General features: G+C 38.6%; 1 protein-coding gene across 3 annotated transcripts in view; it reads right to left on the minus strand.

Moving 5' to 3' along the window:
- Window positions 1–10,556: 10,556 nt before the first annotated feature.
- Window positions 10,557–25,216, minus strand: part of ubr2 (ubiquitin protein ligase E3 component n-recognin 2) — a 90,867-nt gene continuing 76,207 nt past the window's right edge. For all 3 annotated transcript variants that reach the window (XM_055639685.1, XM_055639683.1, XM_055639684.1), the window contains exons 38-47: window positions 24,394–24,464; window positions 21,677–21,812; window positions 20,240–20,330; window positions 16,412–16,542; window positions 15,678–15,786; window positions 15,133–15,189; window positions 14,915–14,992; window positions 13,332–13,502; window positions 12,910–13,011; window positions 10,557–12,415 (exon numbers count right to left, since the gene is read on the minus strand). In XM_055639685.1, coding sequence (XP_055495660.1) covers window positions 12,274–12,415; window positions 12,910–13,011; window positions 13,332–13,502; window positions 14,915–14,992; window positions 15,133–15,189; window positions 15,678–15,786; window positions 16,412–16,542; window positions 20,240–20,330; window positions 21,677–21,812; window positions 24,394–24,464 — 1,088 coding nt within the window. In that variant the 3' untranslated portion in view covers window positions 10,557–12,273. The remainder of the gene's footprint in view (window positions 12,416–12,909; window positions 13,012–13,331; window positions 13,503–14,914; window positions 14,993–15,132; window positions 15,190–15,677; window positions 15,787–16,411; window positions 16,543–20,239; window positions 20,331–21,676; window positions 21,813–24,393; window positions 24,465–25,216) is intronic.

Here is a 25,216-nt window from a genome sequence, read left to right on the forward strand (position 1 = left end):
TATCTGATTGTGTTGGCAAACCATCTCAAAATACTTACCACAAAGGATTTCATTTTAAAATTCACTATGGGGCAAACTTGTCTTCAGTACCAACAAAATTAATGAAATCTGAATAGATTAAGAGAAGTCCAACCATAGATATATTAAAAAAAAAACAACTAATTTAGTTGAAAGACAGTTTATTCAGTGTTGGGATTTCAAATATTTTCTCAGAAGGTATTTCCCCCAGACACGATCAAATAAAGTCTAACCCAAACAGCTGCAAAACACATTTGACAATTTCTTTAGAGAGGGCAAACAGGTTAATTTGGCACATTCTTTTTGCAGCAAATCTTCAAATCAGTATAAAGTGTATATGTTTGCAGCTTGCAATATGCTCTTGTACTCAAGCAATCTTTGAACATTTTTTGTTCATTGGCTAGAATAGTGTAATGGTTAAATTACTTGACAAGCAGCCACGAACCCAGAGAAATGTTCTTTGTACATGGTAGCAGTAACAGTAACCATAAAACTACCCATTGTTACATAAACCCTTCTGGTTTATTAATATGCTCTGAGAAAATAAATATCTTCCTTCTCCTGTCCATCCTACATGTGACTCCAAATCCTACTAATATAGTGAACTCTTAACTGCCTCTTTGATTTAGGAGTCATTAAAAATGGACTTTAGTGTTATTGCCAGTATCAACAAGATGTGAAAAAAAATAAAATTAAACTGTACCACAGCTCATTGTCCGATCAATTTTTCTACATTATGTCTTATTTTAAAAAGCAGTCAGAAACAAAGAGCAACTAGTAAAATTTATCCGGGCTCAAAATTGATAAAATAGTCCCATAACATCATAGGGCAGCAAATGGTTTTGCATACTGTGTATCCCGATTTCCAACATTTACTCTATTTAAAAAAGGTCAGGTTTATTCATTGAAATTCAATTACAGCATTTGCACTGATGGGCAGGAGATAAATAAACTATTTTAATTATTGCTTTTTGAATGAGATAGTAAAGCAATGTAATCAATATCTCCTATGTTCACCCAAGAAATTGAGAGGTTCTTTTAAGACTAATTAAGAATTTGAACAAAAAAAACAATTATTTTCCATGTTTGTCACAATTTGTGGTAGAACATTGCCATCTCTGAAAGTTCACAAAAGTTTATATTTATCCACGAGCAACCTTCAAATTAACACCTGGTTAGTAAAACAGCAATTTTCTCTGGGAACTCTGTATGTTATGTGTTTAACTCAGAAAAAAACCCCATTAACCTTCAATTAGCTTTCTTTTCCGTTTTTCTGTATTTTAGTTCTGCAAACAGTAGTTAATGAATAATGTATTTAAATACTGTATTATAAATGAATAGAAGATATAATGAATCTAATGGAAACTGCTGTGGTTATTTCATCTCTCAAAAAAGAAATACACAAGAAAGAATACATAAGATATGAAAGTTGTGCATAAATCTGAAACTTTTTCTTCCTGTTTATCTTTTTCGTGTTTCTTTAATTTTCCATCTCCTTAAGGGAGCTTGTGGTAAGGAACAACATGGAGGCGGTGCTGATAGACTTTGCCCAAATGGAGCTTTTTTTTAATGTGAACCTGATTCTAAGCATCAGTCAGAGCCAATTCAACCCATTGCAACTGAAACTTCCCACAACCATCAAGTAGATAAGGATCAGAATAAAATGCCCTGGTCACTTTTTCCATGTAAATCACAACCCCCTCCCCCTCCCCCCTCTCCCCAACTACCCCCACAAAGTCAACTATAGAGGTTACCTTAACTCATTGGAAATTACTAAATATCATAAGAAATCTTTCAAACCAGAAATGTGTTGCGCAATACACAGTGCCACAAACAACAAATGTTGTATATTTAAGGGGCTGTTCTCAATTAGAAAGTGGATACATTTGTAATACTTCTTACCTGTCAAAAGTGCAAGTATGTGTTCAACTGAGAAAAAAAGCATTGGGAAAGATACTTCCAAACATTCAAAATATGGATATCCAAATGAAATTAATTGCTAGTGAAAGTTACTCCAGAGAATGGAGGACATTAACAACTGTTTTTACTTGTACTATCTAATAAATTTTATTTTCTCACCAGATGTTTTATGAATAGCAAAATACAGGAAATTAACAGTCTTCAAAATCCAAAATAAGACTGGTTAGCATTATTGTATTAACTTTCATTTGGCATTTGTACTTGCAATGCCCTCAAATGTTACTCCAAGGACGAATACAGAAGATTAAGGCTAATATGATAATCATCTTAAAATTCAATATGCTATTAAACTGCAAATGCAAGCCATGGAGGAATATAGAAATACTATTGTCCACTTTGACATATCTGGGTCATTAAGACTGTGCTCTTGTAAGCTAAGTGGAACAACTGGAGAATCTGAAACCCTTTGTAGAACAGAGATCGTGAAGGAGCAAGACGAAGACATTTTCAAAACCAGGATGCAAATAATAAACTGTTTCCATCAGGGGGATTCAGACACAGATTTAAAACAATTGGTGAAAGGGCTAGAGAAGAATGTTTCTTTGATCCAAGAAGCAGAGCGCGCAGTAACTATCAAAGGGCAATTTGATATAAACTCACAAAGGTATAGTTTGCAGTGCAATGGCCAAGGTCAGTTGGAGATTAATTAGATGATTCTATCAACGAACTAACACAAAGGGACAAAGTGTTATACTTTGATTTCAAGCTTCAATCCCCAGAACTAGTAAAGGTTTACGGATCTAAAAGGCACCAGTGCATCTCAGTTTACTACAGGCTTCTGAAATTAACGTTAAAAAGTAGACAATTATTCAAGGTTGATTTGCTCAATACATCCAAGGTGCACTTGTTGGTTTTAGGGACAAATGCAGGCCCAGTGCAGCTCCAAGTCAAACTCCTAAAGCTCGATCCCTATTTGGGCCAAATCTGGCTGTACATTTCATGCCATTTCTTCTCTCTTTATTTTCTCCTTTTTACCTCCAGCCTTTGTCCCACCACCCATATTCACCTTTCACATGCCAAACGTTGTCCCACCTCTGCCTGACTTACTGAATTCTTCCAGCAATAGACAATAGGTGCAGGAGTAGGCCATTTGGCCCTTCAAGCCAGCACCGCCATTCAATGCGATCATGGCTGATCATCCCCAATCAGTACCCCGTTCCTGCCTTCTCCCCATATCCCCTGACTACGCTATTTTTAAGAGCCCTATCTAGCTCTCTCTTGAAAGCATCCAGAGAACCTGCCTCCACCGCCCTCTGAGGCAGAGAATTCCACACACTCATCACTCTCTGTGAGAAAAAGTGTTTCCTCGTCTCCGTTCTATATGGCTTACTCCTTATTCTTAAACTGTGTCCCCTGGTTCTGGACTCCCCCAACATCGGGAACATGTTTCCTGCCTCCAGCATGTCCAAGCCCTTAACAATCTTATATGTTTCAATGAGATTCCCTCTCATCCTTCAAACTCCAGAGTGTACAAGCCCAGCTGCTCCATTCTCTCAGCATATGACAGTCCCGCCATCCCGGGAATTAACCTTGTAAACCTACACTGCACTCCCACAATAGCAAGAATGTCCTTCCTCAAATTAGGGGACCAAAAATGCACACAATACTCCAGGTGTGGTCTCACTAGGGCTCTGTACAACTGAAGGAGCTTTGCTCCTATATTTGATTCCTCTTGTTATAAAGGCCAACATGCCATTCGCTTTCTTCACTGCCTGCTGGACCTGCATGCTTACTTTCATAGACTGATGTACAAGGACCCCCAGATCCCGTTGTACTTCCCCTTTTCACAACTTGGCGCCATTTAGATGGTAATCTGCCTTCCTCTTTTTACTACCAAAGTGGATAACCTCACATTTATCCGCATTAAACTTCATCTGCCATGCATCTGCCCACTCCCCCAACCTCATGTCATGCTGAATTCTCATAGCATCCTCCTCACAGTTCACACTGCCACCCAGCTTTGTGCCATCTGCAAATTTGCTAATGTTACTTTGAATCCCCTCATCCAAATCATTGATGTATATTGTAAATAGCTGCGGTCCCAGCACCGAGCCTTGCAGTACCCCACTACTCACTGCCTGCCATTCTGAAAGGGACCCGTTAATCCCAACTCTTTGTTTCCTGTCTGCCAACTACTTCTCTATCCATGTCAGCACTCTACCCCCAATACCATGTGCCCTAATTTGGCCCACTAATCTCCTATGTGGGACCTTATCAAATGCTTCCTGAAAGTCCAGGTACACTACATCCACTGGCTCTCCCTTGTCCATTTTCCCAGTTACATCTTCAAAAAATTCCAGAAGATGAGTCAAGCATGATTTCCCCTTCGTAAATCCATGCTGACTCGGACCAATCCTGTTACTGCTATCCAAATGTGCCGCTATTTCATCTTTTATAATTGACTCCAGCATCTTCCCCACCACCGATATCAGGCTAACTGGTCTATAATTCCCTGTTTTCCCTCTCCCACCTTTCTTAAAAAGTGGGATAACATTAGCTACCCTCCAATCCACTGGATCTAATCCTGAATCTATAGAACATTTGGAAAATTATTACCAATGCATCCACGATTTCTAGAGCCACTTCCTTAAGTACCCTGGGATGCAGACCATCAGGCCCTGGGGATTTATCAGCCTTCAGTCCCATCAGTCTATCCAACACCATTTCCTGCCTGATGTGGATTTCCTTCAGTTCCTCCGTCACCCTAGATCCTCTGGCCACTACTATATCAGGAAGATTGTTTGTGTCCTACTTTGTGAAGACAGATCCAAAGTACCTGTTCAACTCATCTGCCATTTCCTTGTTCCCCATAATAGATTCATTTTTTTCAATCTTCAAGGGTCCAACTTTGGTCTTAACTAATTTTTTCCTCTTCACATACCGAAAGAAGCTTTTACTATCCTGCTTTATATTCTTGGCTAGCTTACCTTCATACCTCATAGTTTCTCCCCGTTTTGTCTTTTTACTTACCTTCTGTTGTTCTTTAAACATTACCCAATCCTCTTGCTTCCCGCTCATCTTTGCTACGTTGTACTTTTCACTTTAATTTTTATACTGCCCCTGACGTCCCTTGTCAGCCACGGTCGTCCCTTTCTCCTCTTGGAATCTTTCTTCCTCCTAGGAATGAACTGATCCTGTACCTTCTGTATTATTCCTAGAAATACACCTGCCATTTTTGTTCCACTGTCATCCCTGCTAGTGTATCTTTCCAGTCAACTTTGGCCAGCTCCTCCCTCATGGCCCCATAGTCCCCTTTATTCAACTGCAACACTGACACCTCCGATCTACCTTTCTCCCTCTCCAATTGTAGATTAAACCTGACCATGTTATGGTCACTGCCTCCTAATGGCTCATTAACCTCAAGGTCCTTTATCAAATCCGGTTCATTACATAACACCAAATCCAGAATTGCCTTCTCCCTGGTAGGCTCCAATACAAGCTGTTCAAAGAATCCATCACGAAGGCACTCTACAAAGTCCCTTTCTTGGGGTCCAGTACCAATCTGATTTTCCCAGTCTCTCTGCATGTTGAAATCTCCCATAACAACCACAGCATTACTTTTACTACATGCCAATTTTAACTCCTTTCAACCTGCGCTCTATATCCAGGCTACTGTTTTGGGGGCCTGTAGATTAGTCCCATTAGGGTATATTTACCCTTACAATTCCTTAGTTCTATCTATACTGACTCCACATCTCCTGTTTCAATGTCACCCCTTGCTAGGGACTGAATTTCATTCCTAACCAACAGGACAACCTCTGCCCACCTGTTTGTCTTTTCGATAGGAGGTATACCCTTGAATATTCAGTTCCCAGCCCTGGCCATCTTGCAGCCATGTCTCAGTAATTCCCACAACATCATACTTGCCAATTTCTAACTGAGCCTCAAGCTCGTCCACTTTATTCCTTATACTTCATGCATTCATATACAGCACTTTCACCTCCGTATTCACTTCCCCCCTCGAACCGCTCGCAATTGGCCCTGACCTTACTCTGTTGTCCATTCTCGAGCTTTCCTTCCCTTTCTGAGTTTCCAGCACTATTTGGGTCCTCAAGATTCCACCATTTGCAATTCCTTGTGTTTCCACTTTACATATACGAGCTCTCTATTTTGCTCAGTAGCCATGTAATGGGATAGGAGAATACAGGAACCAGCTTTCCAGTTTGTCATGGCTGTGAAGTATGGTGGTGGTGACAAGGCACAGTTGGGCTCATTTCCTAACCTTCCTATGTCAACAATGTTCAAAAGGTTTGGAAAAAAACGTTTATTTCAGTCATTACCTCTTGATGATAGTTAAAGAATACAAGAGGCGCTGGTGTTTTTTTTAGGGGGGGGGGTTGGTTGGGGGGGGGGGGATTAATACGGGAATTTTAACAAATAAACTCCTTTAAATTTCAACCATTCAAGAACTCGTGTGAATGCCACATTCTTATTAAAAAATAACGGAGAATCACACTATAAAGATTCCAGGTTTTAAAATATTTTTAAGGTTTTTAACCAAATTTTATTGAGGTGCATGAAGATTTCATTCACAGAAGACGGTATTTTGCTGGCAGTTTTGTATTGTTACTTTTCAAGGAACTCATTGTCATAGAATATGGGAGAAGGCCCTTCGGCCCAACTTGTCCACACCTACCAAGTTACTTACCTGAGTTAGTTCCATTTGCCTACTTTCGGCCTCTATCCCCCTTAATCTTTACTATTCATGTACTTGTCTAAATGTCATTTTAAACATTGTAATTACGCTTACTTCCAGGACTTGCTTTGGCACCTTGCTCCATATACATACCACCCTCTGCATGGAAAAAGGTGCCCTTCCAGTCCCTTTAAAATGTTTCCTATTTCACCTTAAATTTTTACTTTCCAGCTTTATAACTCCCTAGCCCAGTTAAAAGACAGTGACAATTCACTTGATCTATACCCCTCATGATCTTATACGACTTTAGTAAGGTCACATCTAAGCCTCCTACACTCCAGGAAAAAAGTCCCAGCCTATTCAGTCATACCTTATAACCCAGATGTTACCAGAGCTGGAGGGCTTGTGTATCATTTTTCTACCCTTTGCAGTTTAATTACATCCTTCCTATTGCTAGGCAATCATAAGTGCACACAATATTCCATGTGTGATCTCACTGATGTCTTCTACTGCTGTAACATGAAGTCTCAAATCTTTGACTCAATGCCCTGACTAAAGGCAGCAAGTGAAGCAAATTACATCTCAACTGCACTATCCTGCACTCAACTGCGTTATCAGTTACAGATTACTTTATACTTGGATAAGTCTTTCTATTTTACAACACTCTCCAGGGCCCTGTTGGTTACCGTGCAAGTCTGCTCTGGGTTAATTTAGCAAAATTGAATACATTGCACTTGTCAGTGTTAAATGTCATTACCAGTCTTTCCAAGTTGATCTAGATCCTGTTGGCTCTTTAAGAAAGCAGGTGTTTAGTGTTATATCGAGAAACTGCACATGCTGATTTATACTAAAGATAGCCATAAAATGCTAGAATAACTCAGTGGGACAGGCAGAATTTCTGGGGAGAAAGGATAGGTGATGTTTCGAGTCAGGACCCTTCTTCAGACAAATGTGACAAATAAACTTGACTTGACTTGGGTGCTGGAAATATGGAATGAGCTGCCAGAGGTTGTATGTAAACAACACAATTTGATATTTGGACAGGTACACAAATAGGTAAGGTTTAGAGAGATATAGGTCAAACGTGATTACAAGTTCACAAGTTATAGGAGTAGAATTAAGCCATTCGGCCAATTGAGTCTACTCTGCCATTCAATCATGGCTAATATCTGCCACCTAATCGCATTGTCCTGCCTTCTCCCCATAACCCTTGACACCCATTCTAATCAAGAAGTTGTCTATCTCTGCATTAAAAATATCAACTGACTTGGCCTCCACAACTTTCTGTGGCAATGAGTTCTACAGATTAACTACCCTCTGACTAAAGAAGTTCCTCCACACCTTTGTAAATGAGCACCCTTTAATTCTGAGGCTCTGATCTCTGCTCCTAGATGCTCCCACTAGTGGAAAAATCCTTTCCACATCCACTCAATCTATGCCTTTCATGATTCTGTAAGTTTCAATGAGATCCCACTCAATTTTCTAAACACATGAGAATAGTTCAGCTGAGGCATCTTGGGCTGACGGGTCTGCTTCAAGAGGCTAAATCCATGGCTCCCCGAAAGTAGCAACACAAGACGGCAAAGTTGTATGCAATGCTGCTTTCATCAGTCAGGGCACAGTGGTAGGTGCCTGAAGCGCGCTGCCAGGAATATAACAGATACGATGGTGGCATTTTAGGCTTTTAGAGAGGCACGGGAATGGATCACATACAGGCAGAGATTAGTAACTTGGGATCATGTTTGGCACGGTCAATGTGGACAGAAGAGCCTGTTCCTCTGCTGTACTTTTTATGTGCTGTATAACTCTATAGAGTAGGTACAAACCACACCAGTTTGCCAACTAAACATAATCCTCTCCATTATAGATGCTGATTCATGATCATATTTTCATGGATGTTGGTCAATACTCGTTTAAATTGCCTCTGATATTGAGGTAACCGGAAACTAATTTTAAGTAAATTTTTGCACAATTATCACTTAAACTTGATTTTGTGATTAATCAAAAATGGGACCCATTCTCACTGCCAAAACTAAAACTCAAATAATCAAGAATACACTTCTAAGTTCGATTAATACTAATTCGGCAAGCTTTTCATTATGAAGAGGGACAAAGATCTTTCAACACCTAAAGCATTTATTTTCAATCTTTAGCTTTTTACATATAGTACATAGTACCAATTATACATTAATTCAACATATATTAACAGCCCATTTATTACAAGTATTCTCCCAAATATCGAAAGTATTTGTTTTTATAAACATTTCTACAGTGAATGTAAATGCATGCTAAATGTTTCCATGAGAAAATTGCACAATACAAGAGAATGTTGTCAATTTAAGGACAAGTGAAAGTAATTTAAAACAGGTGTGCTTTCTGTTTCAGTAAATATGTACATTACTTTAAAATTAAAAAAAAAAAAATTCTCAGTAATGTCACGATAATGTCTATATCCACAGAAGTGTCAGCCAACAGTAGGTAAATGGAATTACCTCACTTTCACATTAATCTGCATTTAAATCAGGTGAAAACAAATATCTGGAAGACCAAGTATATCCTATGTTATATTCAAACTGCAGCACCTGCGAATTTTCATGTTTATTCAGGCAGTAAATATCTTCATTCCTTGATGCCGTTTAAAACAGAATAAATCAATTTTTAAAAGATGTAGTACTTCAAGTGGGATTGTGTCCATACTTGATACAACATTCAAATGCAGTTAGCTCACTTCATATACTAGTGAAGTGTCCTGTTTAAATTTTGTTTGCAGCTTCCCATTGTTTACGTGGAAGATCAAATATTTTTGCTGTTAGTATTAGCAAAGGTAGAATATTGGACAGCATGGAATTTACTTCACCAAGAGTATACATTTGTAAGCAGCAATAAGAGGAAAAACAGCAAAATTATCCCCCAAATAAGCAAAATTCAGTAAATTTGAAAGTGCACCAAATTTGCATGGCATTCTTCAAGTTTAAAGAGTTTAATATTTTAAGCACTGTTTCAGTGTTTCATTTCAAGCACTGTAAAATACTCCAATTTTGTCAATGCACGCATCCAAAATTTGTCAGATAAATTATCAATTTTTTAGTAGTCACTACCTGTGTTGACACAGCAAACTGAAAAATAGCTCTTTTCTAAAATCACAGGGCAAGGCAAAAACAATAATAGTCAAAATTCTTTGAACATTTGAGGATCCCCAAGTTGATTCTCACATATTTTCGATGCTCTGTAATTATTTCAACCATCAACACGAAAGGGACTAATTCAGACAAAAGTCACTACAGTGCTCTTTAAGGGCCTGTCCCACTTGGGCGTCATTAGCGTGTCACACAGGTGGCGCGCGAGGATTTTGAGAATCCCAAAACCCTGGGGTGCCGCGCATTACTGCCAACGCCACCACGCCTCGCCAGACGCCATGCGCGCGTCACGACGCGTAAATGATGTCGCCTAAATGACGCCCAAGTGGGACAGGCCCTTTCTTATTCACAGGCTGCCTTCGGAGCAAAGAAAGACTGGAGATGCTTTAGCTTTTCAAGCTTGAATAAAATTAATTGAGAATGAATATTAGACAATGGCACACTAAACCACAAACGTGGGACTTGGGGTGACATGATCAAACTAACAAGAAACGCATCTGATGTCAGAGTGATATGTAAATAAATGAAGTTTTAGTCAGGGTAGAACATGAAAGATACTAGACTAGAGAAATAAATGAAAACAGAACACAGATCTTTTGAGGTGCATGAGCTAAATGGCTTTTCTCTTTCATTTTCATCTTCTGAAAAAAATGATTGCCAGGATGAAATGGGCTGGGATTATTATAGGTACACAATCAAGGCAACATCTCCAAAGTTAACTGACAATAGATTAAAAAAAAAGAACTCACCTGAAACAGGCTGGAAAACAAATGATCTTTCAACAATTATTTTTTTTTAATTTTGGCAAGCTTATCACCGACGTTAGTTAAAATTCCATATCCTTTCCTGATCTTTATATACTAACTCAAAAATTATCTGTTATTGCACTTGATTTTCAGTCCAGAATGGACTTTCGTCCCCTTTATTCGATTTTGTATGATTCTAAACAGTGTTGTTGAAGATTAATTAAGTTTTGTACTGAAAACCCCAATGTATCATAATTAACTGGAGTTCCCCTTTAAAATACATTATATTGCTGTTCATTCCTCTTAAATTTACTGCATGAGGATTTTTACTTAATTCTGAAAAAATGAGGAGATATCACTCTGGACAAGACGAACTGTTAACTTTGTCAACTCCTAAAGTACTGATCAATTCTTCTAATTATAGTTATAAACATGACGATCTTCCCATTTTTGATCACTTGGCTTACCTTTTAACCATCCAACTCTAATTCTGACAGAATAAAGTGATATGTGGCACATTTGTATGCTAATTAATATACCCTAGTACACAAAGGTATAAGTGTGAATTAGATGCGACTCCTTAAAAAGGTATTAACACAATTCATTTCCTCATCTTACTAAATAAAATCTTGCACTGGTGAAACTGATGAGATAAAATGCTTACTGGTGTGCTGAATGTCTTTTTTCCCTTCAGAACAATACTAATTATATGACCCATTTTATTCTGTTTCTTTTTGATTGTTTCGAGAATGTCATGTCTGAATAAATTAATGATCGACTGCAGCAAAAGAATAAAGGAATTAAAGGGTCTTTATCATGGGTTTTGTTGCTTGTAGCCGCGAAGAGCAAACCAGAACATAATCATAAGCAAATAATTCATAATGGAATGCTTTAAATAAGCAAAGATTAAAAGAATAAAAATTGAACCATTTTCTCTTCACCGACCATCATTCCCATTAATAGCGTAGTTCATGATGATCAATTCTTCTCACTAATGATTACCATGAACTAGCCTGATATACGATATCTCTTCAATAATAAGGCTACCATTTTTAAAATTAACATAGCCCTATTGATCCTTTCAATGCATTTTATAATACCTTTTATCAGAGCACAAGGAGTCAGATTCTTAACCTCAAATGACAATTATTTTTTTCTAATAGAGGAAGCTTTATCATGTACTGGTGACCAACGTACTCAATTTTAGATTACTTGACTGAAAGCAGATGCACACCTAAAAAATGCACATTCTCAAATTGGTGCAACCAAGTTGACCGTTGAAAGAAACCAGGATAGAGAGGGAAAGCAAGAATTTTAAAAAATTGCTTTCAATTGAAGTTCAGCAACTTATTTCTGACGACCCACATTGTTAATCAAACACCACTAACTATAGAGCACAGAAACACACTTTGGATGTCAATATTGTATTAGTCTAAAACCTGATAAATAATTTGGATTCAAAATAAAATTCAGCTATTTTGAAAATGTGGGCTTTATTACCCAAAATGTTTCACTGTTCAGGAGATTTTAAGTGCAAATAAAGCAAATGACATCTAAAATAATGCACTTCACAAGCGTTCCACATTTTCTTAATGACAGGTGAAGAGTTATGTAACATGTTGTTACTGTAAATAAGGAGCAAGTGTTCCAAAAATGGGTCGCCTGAGGTGTATTTCATTTAACCTGATCCTCTGACTTCCCACGAGAGTTTTTTTTTGCTTCAGATGTGCCAAGTGTCTGTTCTATTGACAATAAATCACAAGTGTTGCCAGTCGATGCCAACTAGTGTCTGATTTGCTTCTTGTGCGTGACCAATCTCTTCTGTAATGCTATGTTGCTGCCACAGTTTTTGTAGTTTCCTGTATCGTTCTTTGCACAAATGAAGTGGATTTCCTCGTCTAAAAAATAATTCAGATATGTTTGCCATTACGTATATACATTTAAATATCAACCCTTTCCACAAAAAAATGACAAGAACTTGGCCCAGGACAAGCATTTATATTCTATAGCAAATATATTTATACCAAAGCCATTGTGCAAAATATATAAAAATTATCCCACATAACATATTTCATATTCAAAAGTACTACAATTTGTCCATCATATTCAAAAGCACTAAAATTTAATTCTTAGAACAAGTAAAAACTATGTCAGTCAAAACAACAACTGGTTCACTGATTGATAACAGCAATTCATCTCACAAGATTAAAAAGTTCATATTACAAATTTGGAATTTGATATTTTTCTGACAAAAAACAGGTTATGTACAAATAAATCACAAGGAATTAACATTTCTACATGCTATCAGATTTAGTAAAAGCCCAATTGATTTGTTCTCTTTCACTGAAATGTAGTTTCTCTATTTATAATAGGAAATATTTTAACTTTTTACCTCAGTCCCTGATCTGTCTCTCCATAATCATCCAGGTAGGGTGGTGGGTAAAAACAGCCTTTTGTTTTTCCAGCTAGGAACAGGACCTGACTTTCCCGAACTCTAAAAATAGACAAGTTCACAAACAGATCATTTTCTCGTCAGAGGGGAAAAACAAATCAGATGACCATTATAATCTAATTTCTTGATCAAGAATTAGTCAAATGATCCCATTTAGCATAAGAGCTGAAAACTAAGGAATAAAATCTTGTACTAAAGCACAGGATTTCAGTATTCATTCTGTGCAGTTACTCAAACGCACAATTTTGAAATAATTTCCGAATATGTTTTAAAAAATATATATGTAGCTACCAATGGCATTTATTGGGCCCTGCTTAGACAATTGTTCTAAAAGGTTTATGACAATAGGATTTCAAACTCACCGCAAAAAAATTCCAACTCCACACCCACAGGTATATGTATGAGCAGTGCAAGCCCCAACATCTTCACCTTCTAGCTCCGTCTGACAGCAGTAGCTCTGAGAACACAGCATTCCACCACACACCAAGCAAAGAGTTGGTGCTCGACTTTTATCGCCACCAGATTTCGGGCATCTAATTGACATTATATGAAAATAAAAAAGCAAACCTTGTATAGCGATCATGAGCAAAACAGATAAAATTAATATAATTAAGCAAATCAGGGGAACTCAAAATTACATGCCCTTCATGAAATAAATTGTCAACATTTTAGTGTCCTCTTACAATTTTCTGATATGCCAACAAACTGATTGGTTTTAATTTTCCAGTGATATGTTTTAATTTTCCACTGTTTATGGATGACGAGTTGGTGTTAGTGCAACCAGTCTGCTACAAACCTTGGATGGTCTTTCAAAGACATGAAGAGAGAAAGCACACATCTTACTGGATGCAAATCCAGCCCCATAATAATTGTGAATAACATTTTATGTTATTTAATTTATTTAAATGAAACATTTAAAAATGTAAAATAGTTTTAAACAAATTCAACCAAACATTTAGAAGTTAAAATATTATGATTAAGCCATCTTCTGGCACCCTTCCCCCACCCCCCCCATCCCACCCCCCGTACCCACAAAATTAAAAGGTTTGCAAATCTTACATCAGATCTAAAAGCTGAGGAAATCTAAGAAAGAAGAAGAATCCATTTGGGAAACAGCTGGCAGAACTCAGTAAGAAAGTAAGGGAGTCCTGAAACTATTCAGCATTTAATCTGAGAAATGTAATCACATTATTAGCACCTTTCCACATTGGTTATCCTTGACATGCGATATAACTCAGTGGTATTTCCAACTCGCATCAGGTCATACAGCACAGAAACATGCTCCTCAGTCCAATTTGGCCATGCTGACCAAGATGCCCAAGATGCATGCCTTTGGGATTGAGATGCAAACCTGAGCTCTCGACGGAAGCCCACAGTAACAGTGAAGATGTGCAAACTCCACACTGATAGCACTGGAAGTAAGGACGATACCCAGGTATGGCAGCAGCCCTACCAGCTGTATCACTGTGACTGCTATTAGTGGTTTCACCACCTGATACCATTCTGCCATTTTTATTGCTTTCTTGAAAAATGTCATGTAAGTAATAAACAAAATTATGCGACACAATAAAATGTCTTGATTTTTCGGAGCATGGGCAACACTACCAAGGCCAGTACATACTGGCTGCCTTCAAATCATTGCTATTTTGCATGCACAAGAACCATAAAAATAACAAATACATTAGCATTCTTAGCAGAAGGGAAATTTAAAGCTTCAAATAGGTTTGAGAAACCATATACATCGAAGAACATGCTCATGAATACGCGTTCACGGACGTGATTAAGAGATTCAAAAGTTATAATATGTAAACAATTATTGCCATTTAATCATCATAGCATTAATAAATATATATGCTTTTACATTTAATAAATTTGTTGACCTTCGTGATTTGGATCAACATTAAATTTATATAAATAGAATCTGGAAAATGTTTTGTTTACTCACGTAAAACAGGATGCCCGGTTTATGAGGCAACTATAATCGTCGGGAAGATCTATCAATTTATTTGACTCCCTGGGATAACTGGAAATAGGTGGGTGATAGGGATGGTATTGATGTGGAAGAGAAGAGAATTTTTTCATTTTTTGCAAACCATACATTTGAAAAATAAATATAATTAATGCAGAAAATTAACTATGACAAAAATTATGTTATCATCCTACCTAATAGCTTTTCTCTCCCCTTTCACAAAGTTCAGCACTTCTGCAGCTCCACACCATCTACATATTCAAAGTTATGTAAAGACATGTTAGCTTACAACAAAGTATCAACACATACACAGTCAATGCAATCCTATCACACGTTTGCAAATTAGAAGGAAAAGCCAAGCAGCTTGCTTTGTATAATGGTATGGTTGATCCGATTACAGCCGCAGCACCACTCTCCTGTCTAAAGGCAGTAACTTTTCGCTCTCTTGCATTAACAATGGACATTAAAGTTAAATTTTATAACATTTGATGCTGAGAAATAACTGATCAAATTGCCCTTTTACACATATTGCATTTGAAAATGAATAGTTTAATTCACTCTAAACAGCACATTTTAGGAGTAATATCCAAATTCAATGGTGAATGCCTTTCTTTGTTGAAAGCACACACATGCAACATTTTGTTCCAACACCAAAGCCATTGGTTTACTCAGAATAGATATATAGATATATTCAAACAAATATCTGTTGTCATGAAAATTCCAAAAACCTGAATCTTACTTTTGCATCAATGGCTCAATAGTATCACTGTTTGTCTGGAAAAGACTCATTAAGTTTATTGGCAGAGAAAGATAATGACACAACAGTTCAAAATGGTGTGGTCCAATCTCTGTAAATGAAGGGAAATTGTATCATTGTAGACAATTTGCCTGCAGACATCACAAAATGACACAAATAGTTTTGAAATAATCTTGCATTCAGAACCCAGTATCAAACATTTCCTTTGTTGTATGAAACACTACACTTGTTTCTTGATTGGTACAGACCCCATGAAACCTCATGCGTCATAAAACTTCTAGGATTCCAATTTGCGATAATATCTGAGAGGTTCTTTCTTGAGTTGTGATTCTGTCTATTTTAAAAGTGATTTGGAAAGCTACTTACCTGCATTAATGAATAAAAAATTTCGCTGAAAGAAACACGTAGTTTCACTGATTTTGTGGACATACCGATATTATGACTGTATGATTGGACAGTAGCTTCAGGATGTAGTAGTAATAAATTGCCTTCAAGAGAGCTAGTCTATGGACCCACAGGGTATGGATACCAATCAAACAGCATTTGTCTGGTTGGGTGCAGTTAAATCCACCTCATTCAGAACATAAACCAAAAACGAGGAGAATAGCACATCTTTAAGATGTATCTAAATTGGACATACTTTTATCCCATAAAAAAAGTGGAAAACATGTTTTAATACAGAAATGAAAAGCTCAGTTTCCATACTGGAAAATTACCTTGCAGTTCAACTGGTACTGGGACACCATTAAGGTAGTGAAAGAACAAAGCAGAGCATCGTAGATAGGGCATGATTCCGGTCTTGATATATTGCCAGAGGTGCCAACCAGAGGCCATAAAATTCAAGGCACTATTGGAAATAAAATGTAAAAGCATCAATTCATGATAAAGAAATGTAGTAAAGAATAATTGTAATTTGCAGCACTCCACTGTCTTAATATCACACAATTCTCAAATCTTGCTTGCATTTTCTGACAGCCATTCTATTGTGATGTCTCAAACTGATCTTAAGCTATCAAACAGCTTTTCATAGGTTAAATGATACCAATTTATGAAGTGCATCTACTCCCCAAGAGTTCCAAAAGATGAACTCTAACTGCAACCACTAAGTTCATGTTTCTATTTGTAAACTTTATGAAGCCATGTATAATGACTGGGGTAAAGACTGCATTTCTTCATTAATCGTGAGAGTCTCAGCATAAAATGTTGTCCTACATCATTTCATAAATATGTAAATATCAACCCTCAAGCAGCTTGTCCAAAGGATCAGTCTTCAGATTTGGAAGACTATTGGCATGGCGTCACTGACATCCCATGCAAACGTATCAGCATGAATGAGTAGCTGTAGCAGTACCGTTTGATTCCCCCTTTTCATCCCTGAAAATACTGCAGGACATCCACCAATACCATAGCCAAAGTAGGTCATCGGTACTCAGACCACAGAGCTATTATAGACATGTCCATAAAAACTGAATGAAACAATGAACATGCTGGATTATGATGAAAATGTGCAATTGACCATGACAAAAGTTGAATATACAATAATGTATTGAAAAATGCATTTTCTTTGTTATAAACAGCTAATTTTTGCATTTCAATTTTTGCTGATCTAAATTAAAACATTGTTATGTTTGCTTTACCTTCCTTCAAGCATTTCATCTAAAATGTTTATTTGCTCCTTAACCTAGCCACTAGATGGTGCACTTAAACAAGACAGTAACCTCCAGACCCCTCCACAAATAGCAATGCTTCTTGGTTGACTACTATATTATTATTGTATGGAGCGGAAGCTCATGAAATGAAACAACAGAAAGCAAAAGAAGGAACGCCATTAAGAACAACATGCAATTTAAAAGCCACACTTTTGGCACAAATCACTATAAGCTTGGTTTTACAATATGTAATGAATTTGTTTTGAAAAGGCACATTAGTTTGGTATTGGTTTATTAACTTCTGCCACATAATCAAAGATGTTACGTGTTTTAGCCCTGGTTCCGACCGTATATAACAATGGCCAACTTTGTGGCCCAAGCCAGGGAATGTGAAGGGGACACAAAATGTGTCTGTGTGCAGAAGCTGATGACTGAGCGAGAAGTGAAAGGGGAGGCAATGGGCAAAAAAGACGGTCACTGTGGCGCAGCAGTACAGTTGCTGCCTTATAGCGAATTCAGCACCGGAGACCCGGGTTCGATCCCGACTACGGGGGCTGTCTACGGAGTTTGTCTGTTCTCCCTGTTACCTGCGTGGGTTTTCTCCGAGATCTTTGGTTTCCTCCCACACTCCAAAGACGTACAGGTTTGTAGGTTAATTGGCTTGGTAAATGTAAAAATTGTCCCTAGTGTGTGTATAATAATGTTAATGTGTGGGGATCGTTGGTCAGCATGGACCCAGTGGGCCGAAGGGCCTGTTTCCGCACTGTATCTCTAAACTCTAAGCTGCTGTGCAAGTGTACACATGTTTACTAGTGTGTATGTATATTCACACACATGCACTAGTATCCCATTAGTACCAATGCAGCATAGCCCAGTCTCCAGTCTTCTTGGCCCCCCTTGCTAATGGAGTAAGGTCTTGCTCGGTGAAGGCCAGTGGTAGCCAGTGTCAATGGCAACTTCACGATAAAATTAATTGCACATCAGCAACTTCCATTCCACATTATGACGATATGGATCTGGAATGTAAAGGCCTTGATAAACAAACCTAACAGTGACGAACCAGAATGCTGTACTGCTATCATCGCTCAGGAACCCAGACTCTTTGACAATGCGGCACTAATTCAATGGTAAATAAAGAGATCTACAACTATATTCATTGCATTCTAGACATGCTTCGATAGGGAGAACTCTGATGTGCCTTCTCGGGCCCCCATAGCCACTGATGGATGGTATTGTAATCTCAGTCACAGAGGGCGACGTTACAATATCCTTCAGGAGGATGAATCCTCGGAAAGTGCTTGGACCTGATCGCATTCACAAAACCTGTGCAGACTACCTGAACACAGATCCAGAGAGAGAGTGGACAGAGGGGGGAGAGGGGGAGCTTCAAAACTTCAATTTGATTTGCTGATAGTAGGATTGCCAAGGTCTGTAGGATGCTATTTTTGCTGATTAGCATGTGTTAACTTCAAATCACATGGGATTGTAAATTGTGTTGTTCTTGACATGCTTTTAAACATTCTTCATTTAGAAGTGAAGGCATTCATGGTCAATTGTATTCTTGTATTCAAATTTTATTGTCGTTGCCTCACTTTGAGACAACGAAATGAATTTCCCGTACAGGCAGTATCGTTAAAAAAAATCACAAGAAAAATAATAAAAATAAATAATAAAACATATTAAAAATAAAATTGAAATTGAATTAAAAATTTAACAAAAGCACAAACACAGAAAGTCCACAACACAACATAACATAAATGGCACCCAGGTGAGGAAGGCACCGTAGATCAGCCAGCCTCCCCTCCGTGTCCATCAGTGGTCGGGGCCTTCCGAGCACCCGCAGTCGCCGCCCCGGGTGGCCCGATGTTCAGGCCCTCACGCCGGGCTGGTGGAACGCTGACGCCGGACCCCGACGGTGAGCATCCTCCTCCTCAGCGGCCCGGACCTTCTGATCAGCCGCCTCCCGCAGCCGGAGTCCGCAGCTCCTGAGTCCACAGGACGAGCTGGGCAGAGTCGCAGGACCCCGCGTTGTTAGTCAGCGCCGCCCGCGTTGGGAGCTCTGCAAACCGCAGCTCCATGATGTTGGTGCAGCAGGTCCAGCACTCTGGGCTCCAGACGGCGACCCCCGGTAAGGCATCGCCAGCCCCGCGATGTTCAAGCGCTGTCCCGCCGCTGCTGGAGCTCCGGTTGATCCCGGCAGGAAAGGCCGCGCCAATCCAGGCAGGTAGGCCGCTGTGGGGGGAGGGGGGGGGGCGAGGACGCGACTCGAATAATAGTCGCGTCCTCACCAGGAAGCGGCTGAAGTACGGTATCCCCCGCACCGTGCCCTCTTCCCCCACATAAAAACACCAAAAAACACAAAAAAATACACTTTTAACATAACTAAATAAACAAAAAAACAAAAAGATACCGGGCTGTAGGTGGAGGCTGCTGGCACCAGCGCCACCGGAAGTACAAGAGTCAATGAGGTTTCATATTATAATAGCCACTTCGTTTGATCCGTTTGATAGAATTAAGTGCATTGCTAGTTAGATAAAAGGGAACTACATTGGTTAAGATTGATGTTTTAAACCAGGCCAGAAGAATGGCTGCCTTCCATACAGAATTTCAATAAACCAGCTCAGTTTGGAACAGTTCAACAACTTCACTATGGCTTTGAATTATACAATTTTATTTCCCCCCCATCAACAATCAAAGAAAATATCAGTGGAGGCAAAGTTTAAGAAAAAGAAATACAGAAAATTTAAATAATTATGAAAGAGTTGTTGAATAAGGCAAATACTTTTCCAAGATGACGTGCAAGGACTTTCCAATATTTCCACATCTATTTAAAATCGCTAAGTTCCCAGATGGTTTTAAATCCAAAGGATAATTATTGCTTAGATTGTATCTTACCTTCCAGAGTATTGCCTGAGTTTGTCATACAAAGTAAAGGCAGCAGATTCTTCATCTCCATCAGTACTCTCCTGATCCATATTATTTTCCTCTAAAAAAATAAAGGTTGAGTTAAAAACTTCATATAAATATGCAAAAAAGCAAGTTTTTCTAGTATAGCCAACGCAAATCATTTATTAAACTAGACCTCTTGCTCCCAGCAATATATTGCTATTGGTTTATTATTGACACATGTACCAAGATAGTCAAAAACGTTATTTTGCGTGCTATCCAGGAACATTTTACCATGAGTATATCATATAGTGCAACAGAGAAAATAAACAAAAGTGCAGAATATAATGTACAGCTGCAGAGAAGGTGCAGATGGAACAAAAATGCAAGGGCCGCAAGTAGGAAGGTGGAAGTTTGGGAGCTCATCCCCAGCATACAAGAGGTCAGTTCAAGAGTCTGATAACAGCGGGGGAAAACCTGTTTTCGAATCTGGAGGCATGTGCTTTTAAGCTTTTGTATCTTCTGCCTGATAGCAGAGGGGAGAAGGGAGAAAGGCCAAAGTGTGTGGGATTCTTGGTTATGTTACTGAGGCAGTGTGAAGTATAGAGGGAATCGATGGGTGGGGTGCGAGAAACTGGTTTGTGTGACGGACAGGGCTACATTCACAACTCTCTGTCATTTCTTGGGAGCTTAGGCAGAGCGGTTGCCATACCAGGCTGTCATGCTCCCAGAAACAATATTCTCTGTGATGCATTTGTAGAAATTGGTAAGTCATTGGTGTCATGCCAAAGTTCCTTAGCCTACTAAGGAAGCAGAGTCTGCGATGCCAATGTGGTTGGACTGGGACAATTGTTGGTTTATATTGAGGAATTTGAAGCTCTCAACCATCTCCACTTCGACACCATTGATGCAGACCAGGGTGTGTACTCCAGCACACCCTAAGTTAATGATCAACTGTTTCATTTTGCTGACATTCATGGAGAAGTTGTTGTCCTGACACCATGTTACTAAGCTCTCTACCTTCATTTATTCCCCCTCGTCATTATTTGCGTTCCGGCCTACCATGGAGGTGTCACCTGTAAACATTTGTAAATTGACTTACAGCAGAATTTGGCCACTCATGAGTATATAGGAAGAATATTAAGAGGCTAAGAAAGCAGCCTTGCAAGGCAAGAGCGCTGGGAATTGTTGTGGAGGGTGTTTCATTAACTATTCTCCCTGCTTGCAGTCTTATGGATCAGGAATTCAAGGATCCAGTTACAGGGGATTGGGAGCGAGGGGAGGGACCTAGGTCCAGGTGTTTGGAGACAAATTTGGATGGAACTACCGCGTTGAAGGTGAACTGACAGTCAGTAAGTTGGAAATAATGCAAGGATAGGATATCCCGTGCCAATGTGTTTTTCATTCAATTCAAAAGTTAAGGCTTTACGAGGCTTCATAAAATACCTGTTGAAGATGTAAGTAGAATCTGTACAATATGTGCCATGGTAACCAAATGAAAAAGGTGAAGGACACCGACAGCTAAGCTGACTCCTCTGAAGTCATGACAGTGCACAGCTGGGAAGGAAAGCACCAAGCTCACCTGTAGGGGGAATGAGAGGGTTGTCACTCTGAACAGGTCACTTAGAGAAACAATGGAAATGCTTTATTTGATATGCAAACTTGAAAAAAATGCATTGAAATTTAACCTATAAAATGACCATGATATACAAAACAAATATTAGGATGTCAATCCATACTTGAATTTACCATAGCAGTTAATCTGAAAGCATGGAATCTTGGAATCAATTAAATCTTTTTCGTCAATCAACAAATTTTAAGTACAATTCCCCTTCATATTTATTGCCACCAGCATCTGCTATTTTAAAGATACAGTGTCCTCCATAATGTTTGGGACAAAGACCTATCATTTATTTATTTGCCTCAATACTCCACAATTTGAGATTTATAATAGAAAAACAAAATCACATGTGGCACATTGTCAGATTTTATTAAAGGGTATTTTTATACATTTTGGTTTCACCATGTTTATACATAGTTCCCCCATTTCAGGGCAACATAATGTTTGGAACACATGGCTTCACAGGTGTTTGTAATTGCTCAGGTGTGTTTAATTACCTCCTTAATGCAGGTATAAGAGAGCACTCAGCACCTAGTCTTTCCTCCAGTCTTTTCATCACCTTTGGAAACTTTTATTGCTGTTTATCAACATGAGGATCAAAGTTGTGCCAATGAAAGACAAAGAAGCCATTATGAGACTGAGAAACAAGAATAAAACTGTTAGAGACATCAGCCAAACCTTAGGCTTACCAAAATCAACTGTTTGGAACATCATTAAGAAGAAAGAGAGCACTGATGAGCTTACTAATTGCAAAGGGACTGGCAGGCCAAGGAAGACCTCCATAGCTGATGACAGAAGAATTCTCTCTATAATAAAGAAACCCCCCCAAACACCTGTCTGACCGATCAGAAACACTCTTCAGGAGTCAGGTGTGGATTTGTCAATGAACACTGTCCGCAGAAGACTTCATGAACAGAAATACAAAGGCTACACTGCAAGATGCAAACCACTGGTTAGCCGCAAAAATAAGATGGCCGGGTTAGAGTTTGCCAAGAATTCATTAAAAAAACAACCCGAGTTCTGGAAAAAGGTCTTGTGGACAGATGAGACAAAGATTAACTTATAAATGAGAACTTATAAGTCTGAAGAAGTGTCTCGACCCGAAACGTCACCTTTTCCTTCGCTCCGTAGATGCTGCCTCACCTGTCGAATTTCTCCAGCATTTTTATCTACCTTTGATTTTTCCAGCATCTGCAGTTTCTTCTTAAACAACATAAATCAGAGTGATGGCAAGAGCAAAGTATGGAGGAGAGAAGGAACTGCCCAAGATCTAAAGCATACCACCTCATCGGTGAAACACAGTGGTGGGGGTGTTATGGCCTGGGCATGTATGGCTGCTGAAGGTACTGGCTCACTTATCTCCATTGATGATACAACTGCTGATGGTAGTAGCATAATGAATTCTGAAGCGTATAGACACATCCTATCTGCTCAAGTTCAAACAAATGCCTCAAAACTCATTGGCCGGCAGTTCATTCAACAGCAAAACAATGATCGCAAACATACTGCTAAAGCAACAAAGGAGTTCAAAGCTAAAAAATTGTAAATTCTTGAGTGGTAAAGTCAATCACCCAATCTGAACCCAATTGAGCTACCATGCCTTTTATATGCTGAAGAGAAAATGGAAGGGGGCCAGCCCCCAAAGCAAGCATAAGCTAAAGATGGCCGCAATACAGGCCTGGCAGAGCATCACCAGAGAAGACACCCATCAACTGGTGATGTCCATGAATCGCAGGCTTCAAGCAGTCATTGCATGCAAAGGATATACAACAAAATACTAAACATGACTACTTTCATTTACATGACATTTGCTGTGTCCCAAACATTATGGTGCCCTGAAATGGGGGCACTATGTATAAACACTGCTGTAATTTCTACATGGTGAAACCAGAATGTATAAAAATGGCCTTTATTATAATCTGACAATGTGCACTTTACCACGTGATTTTTTTCTATCTCAAATTGTGGAGTACAGAGGCAAATAAATAAATGACGTGTTTTTGTCCCAAATATTATGGAAGGCACTGTAAGTGTCAATAACAAGGGACAAATATTTATTACCAGCAGAAAGAAATCAATTACACAAATCTGCAGTAGAACAGCACCAAAAAGGGGGAAAACAAGATATAATTAAAAACAAATGGGGGATTTTAAATTTTAAGGTTTTCTACTTTGTGGATATATAAAAGATCTGCCATGTATAATTTAATATACATTTGAAGATTAATCAACATTAAAGTGATATTCCAGAAGATCTTTAATATTCTTCTGAATTCATCTCATAATTATTTTACTGAACAAGGATGTTACAAGTTCAATTTTTTTTAAGTTCGAGAGTCCTTTTAAATGTAATGCAATCAATCTCAATTTACATCAACTTTAACTAATTCCCAGAGAATGGCAAAGATTATGAAAGCTGTTCTACGTGCTTTACTAAATTTCCAAACCAATCTTCTTCATTTATCAAGCTTTCTCTCACAATCATCTAAAAAATGAGAGAATGTTAGAAGAAGAAAAAAATAGAATAGAATTGGACACCTACCAATAAATGGAACATGTCAACATCAAGAATAGATGGAGGAATCTGCGTCTTATTGTCATCAGGTACCAGAACTGAGAAGCGGGAGGGAGAAAAGGAAAATAGGACAGGTTTTATTTTACACCAGATTTATGATTAAGAAGGCAAGGAATAGATAAGGGGAACATGGTGACAAAAAACTGAGGTATGATCATATGATCATGGACGTTTCATTGACGCAATTATTTTCATCACTCAGAAACATATGTTCTAGAAATGACAGCATGCATTAAAATAAATTAGGCTGCTCCTGTGCACAAGCTGATGTTTATCATTTCTGAAATTTCAAAGTGCAGCGGACTGACAGGGACTGAAAACATCATGGTAGAAAATTCCTTCACCGAACAGAATGGCCTCCCATTATCCACTCTATCCAGACATCATTTTACGTACTATCAAATCTTCCTGCAGCTCTCAAACTCTATCCTTTTAACTGTGGCTCAACCAAAGAACCATTGTCGTAAATCTTTTCGGGGCCCTCCCAAATGCCTTTACATCCTTCCTATAGTGTGGCAACCACAAATTAACACACTATTCCAGCAACATTTCCACACTACTTCTTTGGTTTTACATTCTGTCTTCTGTTGATAAAACCCAGAAGTGTCTATGCCTTATTAACCACTTTCTTAACTTGCCCTCTCTGGCACTTTCAATGATTGTTGCACACATACCACCAAATGTTTGCACCACTTCAGGAAAAGTATCCTTTATTCCGAATTTCCTCTCAAAGACAATTTCTCAACAGATGCTATCTGACCTGAAAATTCTTGGCATTAAACCTCATCCG

The sequence above is a fragment of the Leucoraja erinacea genome, chromosome 8 (assembly GCF_028641065.1).
Source record: "Leucoraja erinacea ecotype New England chromosome 8, Leri_hhj_1, whole genome shotgun sequence".
NCBI lineage: Eukaryota > Metazoa > Chordata > Chondrichthyes > Rajiformes > Rajidae > Leucoraja > Leucoraja erinaceus.